This window comes from Anas platyrhynchos, chromosome 12 (genome assembly GCF_047663525.1).
Source record: "Anas platyrhynchos isolate ZD024472 breed Pekin duck chromosome 12, IASCAAS_PekinDuck_T2T, whole genome shotgun sequence".
Classification (NCBI taxonomy): Eukaryota; Metazoa; Chordata; class Aves; order Anseriformes; family Anatidae; genus Anas; species Anas platyrhynchos.
The window spans coordinates 4,365,215-4,387,271 of record NC_092598.1 but is presented as its reverse complement, the minus strand read 5'-3'; the positions used below and the strand labels follow the sequence as shown (position 1 = coordinate 4,387,271).

General features: G+C 36.6%; 1 protein-coding gene across 8 annotated transcripts in view; it reads left to right on the top strand.

Moving 5' to 3' along the window:
• Nucleotides 1–22,057, top strand: part of CDH13 (cadherin 13) — a 479,376-nt gene that overhangs the window by 179,037 nt on the left and 278,282 nt on the right. For all 8 annotated transcript variants that reach the window (XM_005020165.6, XM_072044043.1, XM_072044040.1 and 5 more), the window contains one exon: nt 12,477–12,593. In XM_005020165.6, coding sequence (XP_005020222.4) covers nt 12,477–12,593 — 117 coding nt within the window. The remainder of the gene's footprint in view (nt 1–12,476; nt 12,594–22,057) is intronic.

Here is a 22,057-nt window from a genome sequence, read left to right as displayed (position 1 = left end):
GCATAATAAAAATAATTATGTGACCACAAAAGCAGGTAAGGTGCACTGTAAATTTTAAGTCTCTACAGGGTTGTAGTTGGCAAGGCATTGCTGATGAGATTGTGAGAGAGTTACCTGTGGTAATCTTTCTTGATGATTTAATATTGACACCTAAACTTAAAACATAACTTCTGATTGCTAGCAAAGTGTGTAACAACATAATGGTACTTGATTATGTTTAGTCAAACACTCCAGGATGATAGCAGAATGTTAGAAATGCTGGCTGAACAATTGATGAACTATTAATTAAGATTTCTAAAGTGATAATTACTGAGACACAAACAAGGAATGTTTGTGAAGAAAGTACTATAAAACACCTTTTGATGATCAGTTAAAACATATAATCTACTTAGCATTTTTGTAAGTGCTAAGTTAATTCATTTTTCATTTTCTGATGTATTTGGCTCTTAGAGTCTGCCAAGTTTTTGTCTCTTCACTGGTGAGACAGTTAATTTACATAGGAAGATGTCATTGTCCGTTGTGATACTGAAAAATCCTATTAATTATCAGTGTTAAGTTTCTCAAATGCTTTCATTAGTTATTTTGGCAAAACAATTCCCCAGGGTAAGATATATTTATATAACAAATTCCACTAAAGCCGAACCAACCATAAATGGATTATGCAAACTTGTTTCCTTTCTTGTAGATAAATTGTTTTACAGCAGTGTTCATTATAAGAAAGTTCTTTGCCCACTGTAGTACTTTATCAGCTCAGAATAATCTACAGCTTCAGTTTCAATGGTAAAAAGACACCATTCTTTAATATGAATGCAGCTTTTAATCTTAGCTCAGGATGTTGGTTCTTTTCTTTCTTTCTTTTTCTGTCTTATTTAAAAGACAGGCAAAGGATGGCAATTTATAAGCTCATACTCCTTACACCAAGTTTCTGTATGCAGCTATGAAGGGAGCAATATACTATTGAAAATGAATGAGCATGATCTGACTGAAATGCATGTTAGAGAAAGGCAGGAGAAAAAAGTGAAAACTAACTCTTATTTAAAGGATGTGTAAGTTTTTACACAATTGAATGCATGTGGTGGAGAAATTTGGGTTTATAGAAGAGGTTGTTTTTGCTAAAATCAAAATTTATACCTTTGTTTTCTAATCAAATTCATATTCAGTATTTTAATACTTCATTAATAACACTGGCATTCAGCTGAATATGGAGAGAAATGCTGACAGAGTGACAACACTTCTGGCTGTTTTTGTGGAATGCCTTTGCTTGGATTTATGAGATAGGCTGTTAAACAGTAAGCAGCGGCTGTGCATACATATTTCACATTCACCCAGTGCTGTTTCTGCTAGCAGAAGGATTTGAACTTAATCATGGGTTAGTCACAGTCCTCCCAAAACTAAGCCTGTTTTAAATCATGGGTGGCACAAATATTTTGCACTGATGTCAGGCTTCAGCTGTTAGGCACACTTGCTTCCTTTGGCGCTCACTGGCGTTGGCGTCCTGCAGAGCTGCTGGCTTGATGGAGAGTACCAGGAATTTTGTTGGTCTTTGCCTAATTGGCGGTGAGATGAGACCTTGGCTATCACATTATAAAGTCTGGAAAAAAATCAGATATATTTTCTTCTTTGCAAATGGGTTGATTGTCCATCAGTCCTTATAGCTTGGGTTTAAATATTTACTGAAATAATGATGATTACTGTTGTTTTCTAAGTTTCTCTCCATCGTTTTAATTGTCTTTTCTCCTTCAGGGTTTATTATGTTTGGTCTTTGCAACTTTGGCCATATTTTGAATGTAGACTTTATGGTTTGCAGCAGTAGCCTGAGGTAGTTTGAGAGTGTGCTCAGTAACATAGTTTCACCATATTTGGTTCTCTCCAATGGCGAGAAGCAGCCTCTGCTAGCAAAACTCTATATTTAGTTTTGAATGAATGATTTTGCTTTTATAAATCACTTGTCTCAGTAGAGAATAGGAATCATTGCTACTGGAGCAGAAACGCTTAGGCAAATACAAACCCAAAAAGGTGTGAATTTCAATGTTTCTCATACTGATCACATTAGCAGAAAATAATAATAATAATAATAATAATAATAATAATAATAATAATAATAATAATAATCTATTAAGTTTGTATACTATCTACAATGAAATACCAGGAAATACTTTTTCAGCATTATTGAATGAGGCATGGTTGTTATGAACAATATGAGCAGGACTTCTTGTTTCTTTTTCTTTGCTCAAAGTTCAGAAAAAGGCAAATAACTATCTATACAAGAGAGAAAATAGTAATCCCTGGAAAGTACTGATCAATATGAGATAAATTAATAATTTCTAAATAGTTAACTAGTAAAGGAATTACTGCACAGGTTCTATCTGATATTATAGCAAGACTCTTCCAAAGTTTCAACCTGTTCTTTATTTTCTTCATGTTTCTGTGAATGATGTCTTAGCCAAGTAAGATCCCTAGGCCACTCTCTCCACTGATTCTTGCTCTTCCTTTATTTTTAATGCTTATGTTTTTTGCTTTTGCATAGTATGTCTTTAGTTTTCCAAGTGGCACAGACATTATTTGCCCTGTCAAGTCTTTCAGATCACCAAGATAACCTTTTTGTTTTCATCTTGTGCTGTAAATGTAATAAATCAAATCCTTGCCAAAAGCAAGTTTTGAATTTTATATCATGAAATTTGCATTTCATGCTCTGTTGCTTATTCACAGAAGCCCTCCAATCTGAAAAGAAAAATAATACCACATGGCTTGTGTATCTAATACAGACAAATGTTTCCAAGCAACTGCCTGAGCAATCTGAAGATCAAAAATTACTCATCTGAGAAACTTGCATATCATGGTAGATAATGTATTTATTCACAGATTTCAAGGTCTGTTAGTGGACAGTTTGTAAACTGAGACAGGGCCAAAAATGTATCAAATTATGAATGCTGTAATTTATTAACCTCTATTAGATAAATTCAGTGAAATAGAACTATTTTAAGTTAAGAGACTCTGATATTGTGTTTCACTCCACTTTGAAATGTTCAGGAAACAGCAATCACAACCTTAAGCACTAAGCTGATAGCTTGATTTTGCTGTAGTGCTACATTCATATACCAAAGGGAATGGTGCAAAGAAAGTTGAATAACAGAGTAGAATTAGTATTTTTTTTTTTACATTCTTTGGAAACTCTGCACTTTATAAATGCAACATGCTGTGCATAATCTGATGTACACAATGGGTTTTCAGTCACTTTTTAAAGTAGGACGTTTGTACTTGGCATGTGTGACAAGAACTGAAGAATTTATTTCATGAATTCATAGTGCTATTTAAATACAGCCCATTCAAGATTCTTCTGGGGCTAGCTGCATGATGGATAATTATGAGGAGTAGAGAGATTTTGCTGATTTAGCTCAAGCTGTGAGTACTCAGGTTTTTAATTCTAGAATTCTTCTGTTTAGATTCCAGTATGTCAGCAAAGGCGGCAGACATCACAGGTCTCACTGAATGACTTCACTGCTTTTGGAATAAGATGTTGTGTTAGATAAAAGTAGAACTTACTTGATAAGACTGAACAAATATGAAATATGAACAAAATTTTTGCAAGCAAAGTAGATATTAGATGTATAATATTCTGCTTTAGCCAGTGCTCAGGCTTATGAACGCATCTCTTCTCAGAAAGACACTGGATTAGAAATTGCGATCTGAATGGAGTTTTTAGATCTGTGGGGTGTAAGTGCTGAAATAATGTGATCCACTGGAAAGTCTCCGGAGGCAACTGTTAAAATGGAAAATGCTGATTCTATATATCTTCTCTGTTCCCTGTGATTACTTTGAACAACGGACTGTCTGTCCCTATTCAGTCACTACTCTGTAGTTGATAAAGGGCTATGGAGTGTTCTCACCCTACTCTAAAACTTGTGAGAGTATTATTTATTTTTAACATTCTTGCATGCTGTGTCCCACTGACCAGAAACCCACAGCAGCAGGTAAACCACAGTCAACCTACAAAAACAAGGTAGTAGAAGTAGCAGCGAAGTTGCAGAACATATGGCATGCAGGAAGGTTGGATCTGTCTCCTCTTGGCCAGGAAACTTGAATAAGACCTGTTTACTTGGTGTTCTGTGTAGGTGGTGACTGTTCTTATTCCATGGAGATATGTAGTTAAAAGTCAACAGGTATGAAGGAGGGAATATAAATATTTGTATGCTACTATGGCTGCAGGTTGCTAGGGCAAAATGCTCAGATCCAAACATATGAATTTGAATGATATATGGTATTGCACTATCAATGTCACATCTCATGTATTGTAAAGCTGCACTTTACTTTAGTTTCAGCTGTTATAATCCAGAGGGGTAAAAAGAAAAAAAGAAAAAAAAAAAAAAAAAAAGAAACAACAACAACTGCAAACTTCAGTAACCTGTAACTGTTGCCATTTGATTTTTTTTTTAATTATTATTATTACTTTTTTTTTTTTCTCCTGAAGTACGGGCATTGTCCTGTGAGTTTAATCACACCATTATAGTGGGAACAAAGAACACAGGAGTTCAGGGAGTAAGAATAAGTGTCTAAGAGACACTACTCCACAGTCTCTTACTTGTATCACAGAACAGAATTAAGCTTCTGATACTGGACACTTACTGTCAGTTAATTTGTTTGTATTGAAGAATAAAAATACAACCCAAATTGTGAAGTGGATTAATACACTACCATTTTGCTCTTTGCACTCAGTTAATGCCTGTTAATTAATTTGGTCTGAGTAGCTGGACCAAGCTGTGAAGTGGATTAATGTACTAACATTTCGACCAAATTTCAAATCTAGTTTGGTGAATGAGAATTTTTGCCTTAGCTCGGAACTAAGTGGGCATTTTGTCTTCATCACAGACTACCGCTCCATTTGTCAGTCTGGCAGCTCCTGTATTGGAAAGCACAAGAATGCCAGCTTTGTAGAGTACCATGCATGCGTAGTAAAGTCAAATAGAATATATCCAGGCTTTTTTTTTTGAGTTTTGTTGTGCAGATCTATGATCTCAACATAATTCATTCCTGCACTGCAATCTCATATAATATATTATTTTTGCTAGTAGTCAATACAAACCTGATCTAATGGAGAGGAGGAAGAAATTGCTGTGGGCATTGCAGCATTATATTACATGAAGGAATGTACCAATACTAACGGAAAGAAAAGTGTTGAAACTCCCTCCCAGATAAATAGTCCTTGATTACTTCAAGAAGAAACAGACCTCTCAGATTCTGAATAAAATGTGTCTTATTTTTCAGCATAAGGTAACTGGCAGATTCTTGCAATACACATGACCACATCTTCTATATGTAATCTGCTGTGCAAAGAAAGTGATTGATCTGGGTGTGTCCAACCGCCTGCAGTTGCAGAGTTGAAGCTGCAAAAATGTACAAAGTATGGTTGTAGCACATATCACTTGTGAAAAATTTTCTGGGTTTTGTGAAATTACAGACCAAGGGCCAAATAGTTCATTTTCCCCTTCAAGAATTTTATGGGATGGAAAAATGGCAGGAGAAAATTGGGTTCAGTGTGTATTATGGTGAGATTTCTCCAGCTCCTGCATGATATATAGCACATATAAATCTATTCTTTGCTGTAGTACTTCATGCATGTCTTGTCAGCTTCTAATGAGAAAGACAGGGGTTAAAATAAAGGGCATCATGAGGGGCCACTGCATTCTTTCCTTGAATGAGTTGAAGAACCTGTGCCAAAACTGTTCCCAAACCTACAAGGATTTCAGAACTTTTGATACTGGATATGCTTTCTGTGAGGGACTGGAACTGGTTATTTGATAAAGAAATAGGAAATAGGTGAAATAGGAAAGCTTTGGCGGTGTAATGCCCAGAAGGATGTAGCTGAAGAAAAATGCCTAAGAGTATATATGTACATAATATAAAAAAGGCATTCCGTTAAACAAAAATACAAATTTTAGATAACTTCATTTGGGTAAAGTTGTATGATCAAGGTTCAAGAGAAACAAATTCAAAATGAATGTTAAAGGATAAGCATTTTCCAAAAGAAAAACAAGGCTCATAGAATGACATTGATACCTGGAGCAAGAGAAAGTGAGGGGTGTTATCTGGGATTGTGGGAGGTGTTTGGGAAATACAAAAGGATCATGCAGAGTTTAGAGAAGAATAACAAAGTAAATAATCAATGTTTTGAATCAGATTATGGTTTTTTTGTTGGTGGAGTGGGAATAACGAAGAAACTGAACAACAGCAAAGAATATGTGGTGATAGAGCTTGAAAATGTTGTTTGTTGAGGTAGCAAGACTGAAAAAGTTTGAACTGTAATCATAGCTTGGAGCCTTGGAGGGGATAGGAAGAAGTATGTTTTATGCACCCATTCAGATATGGGACCAGGGTTGCAGCCACTGGATCTATTAAACAGCATATATGATTTTAGCACACAGTATTATTGCTTTAGGGTATGATGAAATTGCTTTTGTGCAGCACTGTTATAATGCAGTGAATTTCATAGCATTTGAGCAATCCAGAACATGGGTATAAAATGTGTTAGTTTTCTTCCACATACTTACATTTCACTGCCCTGAAGCAACAGATAGAAAGCTGTTTTTCCAAGGTGGGACAACAACTGCTATGAATAGGACTAATTTTTTTTGTGAGAACTAAAAATTTCTTTATTAGGAATTGTCCCTATATCCCAGTACTGAAACATGAAACAGCTTGCTCATGGCTGCTCGTCCTGTTCCAAATTTGTATTTGTATCAATTGTCTGCTACTGATGTACAGATTTTGTGGTCTTTTATAGGCTAGTGCCCCAAGACAGTTCAACTTTGATTTATTTATCGTGCCTTAGAATCAAGATGTGTTTTCTATATGTTTTTTCTCCTTCTCACTCTGGAGATTAGGGTGTTTTCATCATGCCTGAAGCTTGATGAAGTTAAAGGGAAGCTCTTATATTATGAGTCTTCCAATATGAGTGGAGAAAGGAGTCTGCTCAGTGGGTAGGAATATGAAAAGTAGGAAGTTAAGGCTTTGTGTCCATGCTGTGCAATAAATTTTCCATGTGGTTTTGGTTAATTCTCAAAAGGATCAGTTTTCTGAAAAGTTTTAATTGCTTCAGAACTCCAGCATGTGTCTAGTACTATTTTCAATAGCAGTTTGGTATCTTAGTTCAACAGGTGATACTTTCATTAAAAGCAAAACAAAATGCAGAGAAAACAAACAAAAATCTACCACCTGTTTTCAAAGGTAAAGTTTTGTAATAGGACACTTTTTTCAGGCCGGATGCCTTGGCAAATGCATCAGCAAGTGTTTTCTGTATTTCAGTTACATTTACTTAAGGTGCTGAAGGTTTTGGGACATGTTTCACATTTTTTTATTTTTTGGCATGCTATAAAATCAGTCTTCTTTGTTTGCTTTGCAACTGGTGTAAGCACAGTAGAGGTGGGGAGAAAGGTATTTTTAATGGTGATAAGTGATGTGTTGTTAATGTACCTTGGTGAAGACAGAGGCATAAGGTCAGCCGTTGTCTTTTTCTGTAAGCCCATATTTGCAATGTTTTTGACAGATGCAGTCAGTCAGAGCTTGTTTGGTTGCTTGTGTATAAGGGGTATCTCATTATATTTAATGAGCAGTGTGGAACTGGTATGAGATTTTCTGAAAGAGGGGGTGATTCACATATGGTTCAAAATGCAAATAACACCCACTAAATGACGACAAGAAAAGTCTGGAATGTTAATTTGAAATAAATAAATAAATGCTTGATTGCCAGTTCTGTATTTTTCTCAGAACAGGTAACTCCTATGGTTAATGTGTACAGAAAGGAAAGTTAATGGCATTCAGTCCATTATCATCCTAGAAAACCTTTCCCCTGACATAGAATAAGGCAGGTGTGAAGATAAATGAAACTTATACTTGAATAGAGATGGGTCTTTTCCACCACAAAAGATGCTGCAGAGGTTCAATAGAATGTATCATTTCAGAAAGCAAAAGTTCAGATTTGTCTCCATGATAGTTTACATTATTTGTCACATATGCATTACAAAAATACATCAGAACGAATTAGCATTAAAATAGTTGTGATTTACACATTACCAAATGTTTTCAAAAAAAATAAAATAATAATTTTATTATTCTTGACTCCTCTGAAGATAAAGTAACCTCCATCCTATAAAAATACATATAACACAGCTAGATGAATCTACAGTAGCAAAGCTGTAATCTGAGACTATGAAGCACCTATGAAGTTAAGGGTATATTGGCTAGACTAAGGATCTGCCATTAGGTAGCAATCAGAGTGGTAGAAATACCTCCCCCCCCACTTAAATCAAGTTACCGTAGCAATTTCCATTACTCAGATGTCATATCTGGCCATGCTGGAAGCTCTGAGGTAACTGAATCTCCTTAGCATGCTAGATTTTGGCCATATTTGTTCTTTTAAATTATAAAGTGTGATTTTTTTAGCATGACATTTATGAGCATTGAGGACAGACTACTTTTGAGCAGATGTTTCTGTATATGCTATTGACTTTAACAATTCTCAGTTTTATTTGATTTAATGATTTACTGGTGGTAAGCAGTTGTTCTTTGAATTGCAAGTAAAGTTCAGCATATTTCTTAGTTTTTTGTATTGTTAAAAATATGAGAAAATATTTTTGATGTATTTATTTGAAAAATCATTAACTATTAATTCTGCTGTTAATACTGTTGATAATAACAACAATCTGGTAGAATTCACTTATAATGAACTTATGAGACGTTAAGTAAAAATTGCAGCACAAGTCTGAAATGTCAGCTGAGAATTGTATAAAAATATTTTTTAAGTTGATCTGCATGCAGTTTTATTTTCTGTCATCTTAAGCAGTCTTATTAGTAGAAAGACTGATACACCACTGAATACCACATCCCAATTGCCATTTCAGATTAATTTTGTTTGCAGTGAGCACCCATTTACTTTTGTTTATTTTTGGAGTAGTACTTGGGATTGATCCCATTTAATACCATCAAGCTTAGTATATAAAACCAACAAAATGGCAAGAAACTCGGCCACTTTTCTGGTCACCATCGTGGGTTACAAATTGCCACTCCAGTGATGTTTCCAACCCTTTTTGTGACGAATCGATAAGTATTCAGCCACCTTATTCCCATGACAAGTTCTAATGAAATTTTCTTTGCTAAGACTAATGGTGCCTGCTACTGGATAGTGACTAGGCCATTCATTCAAATATTCAAGAAGTGCAATGACCCCAAAAACCCCTTGCGAGAAGAAAGGGAGAGAAAGAAAAAAAAAAAACAACAAACACCAAACCATCAATAAACAAACAACAGACTGGAGAATTCTCAAGGGAACTGAAGAAATTTGAACTTATGTAGCATCACAGGTTGGGCAGACTGACACCTTTCACTAAGCTAAATGTTAGCAAAATGAGGTGGCTTTGTTGCTTGTTTAACTTGAATAGGGAATTGGGATTTGTTACCAGTGAATCAGTGAACAGTGTTGCCTTGTTGAGTTATGAACTATTGCTGTTAAAAGTACTGATTCCGTGTCTAGAAAGGGAATTTAATAAAATGAAAAATAAGTGTAAAAACTAGTTATGAAATTTTGAATTGGACAATGAAATGATAGTTGGATGGTAATCAGGAAAATAGCAGCATAGCAATCACAGGCCTGACAGAGAAATTAAACTGTGAAAATAAAGAACCTGGGAGGATTTTTCTCCTACCACTTTTTTTTTTTTTTTTAATTGCAATCAAAGAAACGGAATTTTTATTTCTGCTGCACTCTTCTTAGAAAGGCCTATACTTATTATAACATATATATTTTCTTTAAACCTTTGCTTATGGATGGATGTTTTTGGAAGCACACCTTTCTTAGGCTTCTGTTTGTCGCACAAAGCAGCAGGAGTAGGAGAAGCAGACGGCCATCACAGCCATTGTCTCTTCAGGTGCTGGTTGAACCCCATGTTTGTGGGCTCTCCAGACTGATGACTCCAGACTCCAGGCACAGAAGCACTTGTCTGGAGCCATTGATGCTAGAAAGATATGGTAGACGCTGTAGTCTCTGATGAGCTAGGTCCAGCAAAGATCACAGAAAATTTTGCGGGCTTCACTTCAGTCAAAGGCCAAAAGGAGGCTCCTGTAATTCTAGCTTGATATTGTAAGACATGAAGCAAAGCTTCCAACTCCTTTTGGAGTGATTTCATATGCCTTGTGATTTGCTTCTTTAAGAAATTGTAAGTGAATTCAGTAAAAATGCTTATGTATTCAAAATATCCTCCTTTGGATGGGAATCTTTTCAGTGTTTTGACTGTTGAATCAGGTGTTAAATGCACATGCACTTTCAAATTTCTTGGTTTCTGTCGTATATACTGGTTGAGGATAAAGTGATCAGTTGCCATCTGCTTGGCATTAAGCTAAATCTTCTGTTTCCCTCTTTAGAAATGGGGAAAACATTATGAACTAGTATAGGAATAAACGTGATACAAGGATCTAAATATGTGTCATACTAATTTCCAATGACAATGCATCTGGGAGGTTACCCGTACATTTTTGTGAGCTAAAGAGAAACCATCAATGTAGTAGTTAGCACAAGTCAGAAGTGTGATCATTTTAGCACTGCTGCAGTTGATCTAAGGAACTGATATTCCCTCTCAGATATACCAGTAGTCATTTTAACTCCTGTCCTTAGCAGCGTCACAGATCCATGCCAGCCAAACTGCTGTGCTTATAGCGTAAGTGATTTTGAAAGCTGCTCTGTGCATTTGCCTTTGGACAGAATTCAGCTCTTTCCTTTTTATTTGACACTTCAAATGTTTTTGCCTTGAACTTTCTCATGAATTTTTATTGGGGAAAGTTCTTTTGAAAGACAAAAATAGGGACCAAAGTGACCTTCAGACCAAAAGATTACAGAGAAGTGGCAAAGCCTTTGGGAGAGATGGGAACTCCAAATCAGGGTGAGCCTCAAAAGGTTATGAAAAGTGGCAAAATCGTGAGAAGGGATTCTCTGCATGGTTCTCGCTGCTCTTTGACTTTACTGTGTCTAAAGCTGACAGTTGTAGGCTTGTTTCCCTAGCTGCTGCTTGTCATCAAATTTGCAAAGTCACACTAAAGCTAGTAGATGTAAATCAGTGTTCTGGCTGTGATATACTCACTAGATGGAAGGTATCTATGCAGGTGGCAGCAGAGCAGCCTGTGGAGTTCTTGACTGATGTTCAGATCATGCTATCAAGAAACCTCATTCATCTTTGCAGTTTTATAAAAATATAGCATAGAGATGAAGCTGTCCTTAGGTTATAAAGTAGCAGCTATTAAAACAACAACTTGGATTCCAGAAGTGACTGAAAAATTATTGTATTAAGAGAGGGGAGAAAAGTGTATGGTAGGATGTAACTACCTTATTGAAATTAGACATTTCTTTCACCCTATGATTTGTTTTGCAAAATTGTCATGACAACCTGAACAAATTGTAGTGATCTAAACCTTTTCCAGTTTCAAAATTAATTCCCAACACAGTATAAATTGGTGCTTTTTTTTTTTATTTTTATTTTTATTTTTATTTTTTTTAAAGAAAGGTGTCTGAGTCAAGGTGAGAGCTCTGGGACATGGGAAAAGGCTGTCTTTGACCTCGGTAGTTACTGAGTGTGCTTGGAGAAGAGGTTTGTGGAGGCTGGAGGATGAAGCAAAAATGAAGAAAATGGCCTCTGGAAAGCTTCAGTTTGTGCACTGAGAAATGATGGGGAGGGAAGGCAGAGGTGTGATGGACAGAGTTTTCCAAGGGCTAGAGGCCACTCTGAAGAGTTTGGTGTAGCTCATAACATGCTGAATTGCCTGAAGCTCAGCTGGAACTAAATACCTCAGAAAATGCAATGGGAAAAGAACAGGCTTGTGCATAAACCACTTCTATTACTGTTCTTTCAGATACAGTAACATGAAGTTTTCACTATGTAAAAGAAACACACTGTATGATATTCTGTGTTGCACTGAGTTTTGGTGCCCATTGCTTTTTAACTTACAAGTTTTTGGTCCTTTTTGAGAGATCACTATCTGGGGACAGTCTCAGCAAATCACCTGTAAGTTCTGTTTGACCTAAAGTGTGGACTGAGAAATGGCTGACTATAGAGGTGACTTGAAATGTGATAATGGAAAAATTATCTAAAACATTTAAAGTGTGGCTTTTTAAAGGACGTATGGAAGTATTTGAGGTAAGCCAAAGCTTGTCTAAGATTTATGAGTTAAGCAGTCCTCTTGTTAGGAAGGTAGACACACTTAAGTTTAAAACTACTCAGTAGGAATACAAAATGAATACGGCCTGTCCACTGTTATTGTCATAAGTGGAATAAATCAACAGTTTTAAATAGTTTGATATGTTATCACTAATCACTGGAAAACACATAATATAAAACTTAGAACATGGCAGTTCATGTTCATTTTACCTGAAGATATAGGGATTGGAAATAACAAATGCTATTTTGAAAGTCATTGTACTTGGTCTTTTTCTTTTTTAGGAAATTTTTAAGATAGAAGGCAACCTTGGAATTCCAAGACAAAAAAGGGCTATTTTGGCAACTCCGATATTAATTCCAGAAAATCAAAGACCACCATTCCCCAGATCTGTTGGCAAGGTAAGTCATCAAATAATAGAATCAATTTTTTATGTTAAGTAATCAATGTACTTCTCTTAAAATGTTGTGATGCCTATCAAATTGGTAGTAATATCCCAGACAAAATTAAGAAGCTTAAAGCTGAACAGAATGGATATTGTGTAGACAGGTGAACATGGCTTTGTATTCATGGGAGACCTTAATAGCATACATTATAGTAAAAAGTATTTATCGAGACTGCTATCTGCAACAGAGGTTACTGTGTATCTACGTGTGAGGCTGGGGCTGAAATCTAGGCCAGAAATGCCATGAAGAATATCCTACTGCATAGTGTGGATTATCTTGTGTCTATTCTTAACACTTGGTAGGAATTCAGAAGTCATTAAATAGAAAAATGTCCTAAGTTCATGTCCTTAAATTCATTTCTAGCATCCAAAGACTAAGCAAGTTTTTGCAGACATTTCAGTTTGATTTTTTTTTTTTTGTGTTTGTTTTTTTTTTGTTTTGTTCGTTTGTTTGTTTGTTTGCAAAGGTCTGAAAAAGAGGAAAGTTTCTCTTGTGTCTGCAGGAAGGTTTTATGAATGAGAGTTCCAACAACACGTTTGGTGGCTAGAAAATGTGACACCCATCTACAAGAAGGGCCGAAGGGTAGACCCGGGGAACTATTGGCCTGTCAGTTTGACCTCAGTGCCAGGGAAGCTCATGGAGCAGATTATCTTGAGTGTCATCATGTGGCAGTTGCAGGGCAATCAGGCCCAGTCAGCATGGGTTTATGAAAGGCAGGTCCTGCTTGACGAACCTGTTCTCCTTTGATGATAAAGTGATGTGCTTGGTGGATGAAGGAAAGGCTGTGGATGTGGTCTACCTTGACTTCAGTAAGGCCTTTGACACCATTCCCCACAACATTCTCCTCAAGAAACTGGCTGCTCACAGCTTGGACTGGCGTACGCTTCACTGGGTTAAAAACTGGCTGGATAGAGGGGCCCAAAGAATCGTGGTGAATGAAGTCAAGTCCAGCTGGAGGCCAGTCACTAGTGGTGTCCCCCAGGGCTCAGTACTGGGGCCAGTCCTTTTTATCGATGATCTGGATGAGGGGATCGAGTGCACCCTCAGTAAGTTTGCAGATGACACCAAGTTAGGTGCGTGTGTCAATCTGCTCAAGGGTAGGAAGGCTCTGCAGGAGGATCTGGATAGGCTGGACCGATGGGCTGAGGCCAACTGTATGAAGTTCTACAAGGCCAAGTGCTGGATCCTGCACCTGGGGCACAACAACCCCAAGCAAAGCTAAAGGCTGGGAGATGAGTGGTTGGAGAGCTGCCTGGCAAAGGATCTGGGAGCATTGGTTGATAGTCGGCTGAATATGAGCCAGCAGTGTGCTCAGGTGGCCAAGAAGGCCAACGGCATCCTGGCTTGTATAAGAAGCAGTGTGGCCAGCAGGTCTAGGGAAGTGGTTGTCCCCCTGTACTTGGCTCTGGTGAGGCTGCACCTCGAGTACTGTGTTCAGTTTTGGGCCCCTCACTACAAGAAGGACGTGGAGGTGCATGAGAGAGTCCAGAGAAGGGAACGAAGCTGGTGAGGGGCCTGGAGAACAAGTCTTACGAGGAGTGGTTGAGGGAGCTGGGATTGTTCAGCCTGGAGAAAAGGAGGCTCAGGGCGACCTTATTGCTTTCTATAGGTACCTTAAAGGAGGCTGTAGCGAGGTGGGGATTGGTCTGTTCTCCCACATGCCTGGCAACAGGTTGAGGGGTAATGGGCTAAAGTTGCTCCACGGAAGGTTTAGGTTGGATATTAGGAAATACCTCTTTACCGAAAGGGTTGTTAGGCATTGGAATGATCTGCCCAGGGAAGTGGTTGAGTCACCATCCCTGGAGGTCTTTAAAAGACATTTAGATGTAGAGCTTAGGGATATGGTTTAGTGGAGGACTGGTTAGCGTTAGGTCAGAGGTTGGACTAGGTGTTCTTGAAGGTCTCTTCCAACCTAGACGATTCCGTGATTCTGTGAACTCCTTTTCCAGAACTTCAGATATACAGCTAGAATACAAAATCATTCAAATTGAAAAAGAAGATAACTATTAAAATGGCTACTTAGGCAACATAAGTTGTAATTATATGAATATATTTTACATTGGCAATTCTGAAACAGGAATCCTATGCATTGCTCTGATTTTAGTAGGTGTGACAATGGCATAATGGCCTATACAGCTGTAGAGTATGTTCATAATTCCTACCAGTGGGATTACTAGAGCTATATGCACAGATTTAGGGCAAAATTTTACTCTAGAATGTGTAGTCTTCCTAGCTGGTACCTAATCAGTTACTTGAATAATTAGAAAAGACTGTTTTCCGTTCAGTACAAAGAAAGAATAATCTCTGAAGATTTTTTCTCCCCTTTCACTCTGAATAATTTATTTAAAGATATTTCTCAACTTTTCCCTTCATGTTTCAGTGTTTGAGAATTAATGATCAATAACTTGATAAATATTGTTGTTTAATATACTAGTGATAAATAGTTAATTTTTAAGATTTCTGTTGCACAGTTTTAAAGGAGTGAGAGAATTAGAAGGTTACTTATACACAGATCTGCAGTCATTTTTGTTTTTCTTATTGATTATTTTTCCCCTTCATTCTTCTTCTTCCCCTACTGCCTATGATTACTTTAAAGTTTTAGATCTCAAGTGGTCTGACTTGCCTCTAGAATTGCCTCCATTAAGTATTTTTATTAGTAGTTTAGGATGATAGTCCTGGTAATAGAGGTTCCTTAAACAGAATGAGATGAATCTGATATTGTTTGTACTTAAATGTATTCCTAGCATCTTGTCATCTTTATTTGTTATCATTCTTGAAATGCTAGTTAGGGATCACACATTAGATGCGGTAGATGAGGTACAAACACAGAAGTATAAAAGCATCTGGCAGTCTGTTTTTCAAAGGCCCTGAGACACCTATTCTCAACTGATGTTTAAATTATAGGAACTGCAAATGATCAGCACCTTGAAATACTTTGAGCTGTCATCAATATAAAAAGTCTTTACATATATATATATATATATATTTTTTTTTTAATTATTTTATTTTTTCCCCAGTATATTTCCAGTTTAGGTATCTAGATGACTATTTTGGCTATAGCCTGTTGCAGGGAGTAACATAGAGTGAATAAGTGATGAGTGAGACAAAACTTTCAGAGATATTTAAAATAAGGGAATAAAACATTCTAGGTCAACTGCAGTAATTTGCAACTGAATGCTTAATAAAGCATAAATAAAAAGGTTTAGAGTCTCAGACATACTGATGGTAGGAAAGACAGTCTATTGTTCCTTAAATAAAAAATTCAGTAGAAGTCAATGCTGAAAATAAAGACCTAAAATAATTGCTTTTATAAGCTGCACGATGAAGTCTGTACTAGTCTAGAGAACCTTAGACACCCAATTCATGTACTCATTTCAGCCACAACTTGCAGAAAAGGTTGATCATCTTTCTCATTTAACTTTAGGTGTTTATTGTGAATTGTATGTAGCTTCATGAATTTACAAGAATTCTGCACACTCCTGTGAGGCAAAAGAATCACAATTACTTCCCTCTTCCACATTATTTTGGGGCTTGTCGTTAGAAGCCTCAACAAGGCACTGCATGGGCTGATGAATTATAGCTACTGATGTGTATGAATTTCTCTTGAATTTTCTGTCTCTATTCTGTTGTAAGCACTGTGAAGGGGACATTGCAGGCATATTTTTTAGCTATGGTTTCTGTAGTGCTTGGAGGAAGAGAAAACTAACAAAGAATGCTGATCCCAAGCTTCTAACTAGGCTAATTTGCATGTTATGATAGAATTGAAAAAATGAAAGGGAAAAAAAAAGCACATTCTGGACCATACTTTTGTCATGTAATTGCCAGCAGTCAGGGCTGAGGATTTGTGTAGGCTTGCTGGGAAGGGAATGGAAAATTCTCACATCTCAGGGGCTCACCCCGTCTGTCCAAGGCAGTGAACGATGTTCTGAGCTCCACCGTGATGGGGGTTCATGCTCAAATTCCTGTGAGCCATGGTTGACTCAGCCAGGAGCCAGGGTCAACTCAAGCTGAACTGTGACAATTTTTCTATGAGAACCCTGTTCTTTCCATACTGCTTAGCCTCATATATATATATATATATATATATATATATATATATATATACACATATGAAATATAGAGGTTTATGAAAAGGACCGTACCTAAGGAAGTTTGTAGCATTTAAATAAACACTTCCAAACTTGAGCAAAATTTTGTTTCAGTGTGCACTGTGGGGCATTTCATGTTTTATTCAGACATAGGCAGGCACCCTGTTTGCATGAGCTATAGGATACAGAGCAACCCATAAGTTTACAGACCTAAGTACTGTATATATGTATTGTATTTTCATAACCCATATTGCTATGTCTCCATCTCCATTGGCAAAATCTCAAAGGGAAACTAAAGAGTAAAATTTAGAGAAGGAATATACAGTTTGGCTATAATAAAAACGTACATGTATATTGAACTTGCTTCCTGTAAGGATGAACACAGCTGACTCAGTTGGTCAAGCGTTATAGTGAGGAAAAATGAATTAGTTCCAACTCAATGCAGTCATTTTCAGAATAATTTCTATTTCAGAAAATTGGTTTTTGCCATGTCTGGTGTCTGAGAGAGACTACAGAAAAAAGGATTTATCAAAATAACAGATGTTTTGCATTCTTTCCTTATGGTAACATAGTGGCAGGTATCCAAATATGCCTGGAGACTTCATCACCTGCTAGAGGGTCAGAAGGTCCCTGGGTGCAGGAGATGTCAGCACTGTTTCAGGGTCTGGAGCAGCTCTGTGTGGCGTTTCCAGTGATGTAACATTGGATCTTCATATTGCTCCACCTGTTGTGAGATTGAAGTGCAACATGCCACTGTAATTTCTAATTGGAATGGCATGAACATATTTAACATGTCAGGCTTATTTCTGACTTAAACATTTGAAGGAATGTATCTTCTGGAAATATGAAATTCTTCGGGTGATAAAACATAGCAATAAACACATTTAGGAACTAAGAATTCTAATGCAATAATGTGGTGGGGTGGAGGGAATAACTATATACTTTGTTGTGTGAAAAACAATTACGATGTTTGTTTTGTTCTTATCTTTGTTATACTTTCTGCTCATCAGAAAATAAAAGCTTTCCCACACTTTATTTAGTCAGGATAGTGATAATTTCAGATATGAGTAGTTCTGTTTGATTCTTGTGGTGCAGTTTGGATGTCCACATAAAAGTAAGGTTTCCAGTTGCACCCTGACTGTTATTTTCTCTTTCTTCCATTTATTTCGGAAAATTACAAATCTAATTTATTCCTCTGTCCTGGCTGCCTTCTATTTCCTAACTCATGCTAAAATTGTGTTGCCTGAAAATGCATAAGGTTGTTTGGAAGTGATTGCAGCAGCTGCCAGCAGTTGAGCTGCTTATTAGCACTTGGCTGGGTGCAGGGCAGATGTGCAAAAATAGAAGAGCAGGGGGAGAAAAAGTATATATTTCATAATTAGGAAACAATAGCATAAAAAAGAAAATCATGGTGATTTCAGAGGACCTTATTCATTAGGATTTAGTGAAATAACTCAGGAAGGAGATATTGCACTGGACAAGTGGAAAATTGGATTGTTTTAATTTAAAAAGTTCAAATAAGTACTTGGCATAACAAGGAAATTCAAGTGTAGAGGCTGTTTTCTTTGCTGTTACTGGCTTTCTATCATATCCACTTAGGCGTAAGGTTGGTTAGGGTATCTATTAGGTTAAATCTATCATAGATGTGCTGTGCTCATAGGTAAAGAAATCTCAGGTTTTAGCAAAATCTGAACTTCATATTATCCTTCATTCTTGAGGGAGAACAGGGAGATTAAAATATTTTAATACAGTCTTGGTAACATGGGTTTCTGTGTCCAGATGGCCCAGGCTACAACTGTTGACTGTTATTGATGTGTTTGGTTTAGCTCTTGCTGATAAAGCAGAGGAATATGATATTCAATTTTTAGTCTCTCTCCATATGTTACTCTTCCGCTTTATTTGTCCACATCAAGTCAAATGAAGTACAAAACAGTGGGGTGCAGGATTATCCTGTAATTATGGTGATAGGTTATTTGTGAGTGCACTAAATAATACTAATTGTATTCTACAATTAACTTAAGAGTGGTGGTTCTATGCATCTGTTTGATGACACTCTCCAGACACACTTTAACTGTGATGATGAACTGCATGATGGTCCTTTTTGAAGTTTAATCTTTGCACTAACAAAGAGCTCAAAGTGCCAGAAGGTAATTGTGAGGACAGTTGGCATGTTCCAGCTCTTCACACAGATCTTTGGAGAGAAGGGCATCTGCAAAGTGAGAATGTTAATAAACCCAGAATGATTTGCTATTGATTTATTGATTGATATATCATGAATTTGTGATTCTGTTTTTAATTTAAAGGAATGCCCTTCCTTATAATGAGTATTTTGATTATTGTAACAAAAGATATGGAAGCCATGAGTGGGCTGGCAAAAATTGGCTGGACTTTTAATGGTCAGTGAAGGCTGGAAGACAACAGAGAAGAACCCTGAAGATTCTCTAGCAAACAATTTCTGAACAAAGAAAATGCAAAACTTTGGGTTTTGCCAGTAAGAAAATTTGTTTCTTAGTTGCTTGGCTGTTTGTTTTGTCTTTTAGAAGACAAAGGGGGTGAAGCAGGACTGTTCAGATGCTTAATATCAGAGAGTGTATATATACTCCCTGCTTTTCATCTGTGATAATGGACGGATAGCTGCCAAATGACAATTAGATGGCAGAACTGTCATAAGCTCAAGAAAAAGGTAATGCAGGCAATCAAACAGAAGAGAAATCTCTTAATATCTATAAGGAGTTGTGTTTTTTTTTCTTTTTTTTTTTTTCTTTTTTTCCTCCTCCAATTTGTGAATTTAAGGCAAGTGAAAACACAGCTTGTCTGTTAATGCAGCAATAGAAAAACCTGAAGAGGAGAGGAAACTGAAGATAACTGGATGGAAAAGCTGCTGGAAGCTTATTATTTCTGAGTGGATATCTGATTGAGGCTTTTTGTATATGATAAATTATATGCTTCACAGAAGAGAAGTGTTAAGTACTAAAGATGAAGCTGGAAAAAATGCCAAACTTGAGTCAAAAGTTTGAAAAGAAGGTGATAGAAGTGACAAGGGAGAGATTATCATGATCTACAAATCTTTGAAGAAAACCTAGAGAGACGTATCGTAGATTACAGAAGGACATGTAAAAGACAACAGGGAACAAGATCAGCCAGTGAAATAAGAGCTGAATTAAGAAGTGGATTTGTTTTACAGGAAGATTAGGCAGAAAATGGGGGATGAGGCAGGGATAGTGAGGGAAAGGAGATAACTAGGATTGTTGTCCAGGTCTGGAAGATAATGGTGTACACTGACAGAGAACAGAATAATGTGCAGAACAGAGATGCCCCTAAATGCCTTTCCAACACCAAGAGAAATCCGTGTGATTCCTTACCAACATCCCAGCTGGTAAACTCCAAGTATCAGTTCTTTTTCTGAATTTTTATCAGTTACAAAAAATGATGCAGAAACAAGAGAATGCATTCCCTACTATAGATCTAGAAGTTGGTCTGAGCTTTGTAGGAAAAATCCACTGGACTTTTGTTGTGTTCAAATTATGTCCATTTTACTGTGTTCAAATGATTGCCACATCAGATCTAAATGATCAGACTGAGCCAAAGAGTATGCTCAGAAAAGGGGAGGTGGTTATCAGCAAGAATTTTGCCTTCTCCAGGAGGCAAGAATATTTAGGATGTGACAGCTGAAAAAGCGGTGCCATCAGGGAGATGCTGGAATGATTGACTCCAGGGAAGCATTGCAGGGTGAGGGCCTCTTTCAGAGAGTGGAATTACTCAGGTACAAATTGTTCTGGCTTCTTACATCAAGGTTTGATGGCACATAAGGAGAACAATCTTCTAAAGTGTACAGAAGAAATGTGTCTATCAATCTGCACAGGAAAAGACACATCCACAGATGAGGATCCATAAACTAGCAGCAAACAGCGTGGAAGAAAGTTGTGCAGAAAAGGGGAAAAAAATCTGATATCAGTGAATAGCTCTTAGGTAATAAAGTCAGTCTTAATAAATAAACTTCCAGCTAGGAAAAAATATTAAAATTAGAGGAAAAATATCCAGTTATGTTACTAGTACAATTAGATTGGGCAGAAATATATACATCTGAGATAAGTTTGTTCAGCTTAGTACAGTGAGTGTTTTATTTATATTTAGAGTGATTGTAGTGTTTTAAGGCAAAGGAAAATACTGGCATAATAGCAAATAAATGCATGATTTTGGCTGAAGAACAAGAAAAAAAGCTTCTGGTCCCCATGGAAGAATTAATTTTCACCAGTATTCCGAGTAGGAGAATACAAAGTGTGATAAATATACAGTCAAAATTGTATAATATGCCTGCTTAAGGTCATGAAAAAACAGATACCAAGAGGTTTTCAAGAACACTAGAACTGGAGGAAATGTGTAACATTTGAGCTGCTGAGCTGGACCAAAATGGACCATTGGAGACGGTTGTGGCTTTCTTGAAGGGATAGCATACTTCTGTACTTCGTGGAAAAATATCAACCTACCTCAGCAATGAATATAAATGAACAAACAGCAGTCCATTAAATTAAAGGGCTTTTGATGCAAGTTCATGAATTATTAAGCTACAGTAAATTAATTTTCTTTAAAGGATATGTATTTGATATCCCAACAGATCATTACGTGAAAACAGCACTTCAAATTTATCTAGTTTTCTGAAAGGTCTCTCTTCAAACTTCCCACTTAAAAAAAAAATATTGATAGTCAAAAAACAATTCCAACAGAATACACTTGTTCACTTTAAGCGAACAGAATTTTAATATCAATTCTATTCAAAATGCTCTTGTTTACTTAAGAAATTTTAGAAGAGTCAAACTTGAGCAGCAGATGCATTGGAAAACTGGAAAATAATAAGAATTTACCATCATTTTGCAGTGTTTGGTGTTGTTGATATGGATAAAAGAATTTTTAACTATTTGAGGGATGCTTTCTAATCTAGTTGCTGTGGTTACAAGTTTGTTGGAGATATAGCAGTTCTATGGCAATGATGGAATTAAACTTTCTACCCAATATTGAAATATCCAGTACCTAATTTCCTGCTCTGTAATAAATCATGCTAATGACCTTAAGTAGAGCACCAAAGAGAGCAGAATTTATTCTCTGAAGCTGTTCAGTGAAGTATACTACAGTTTAACTGTCATATTGTTTGTGTTAACTTTGATCTCTGAAGTTGATATCTTAAACTGTGTTGCAGATGAAGATAGAGGGGAAAAAAGTCAGTCCTTGCCCGTAAATTACCTATGTAAAATAACTGAGATAAAATAAAACACTGACAACTAATTTTTCATTCATACATTAACTGAATTTTAGATTCACTTTTAAGAAAAATGT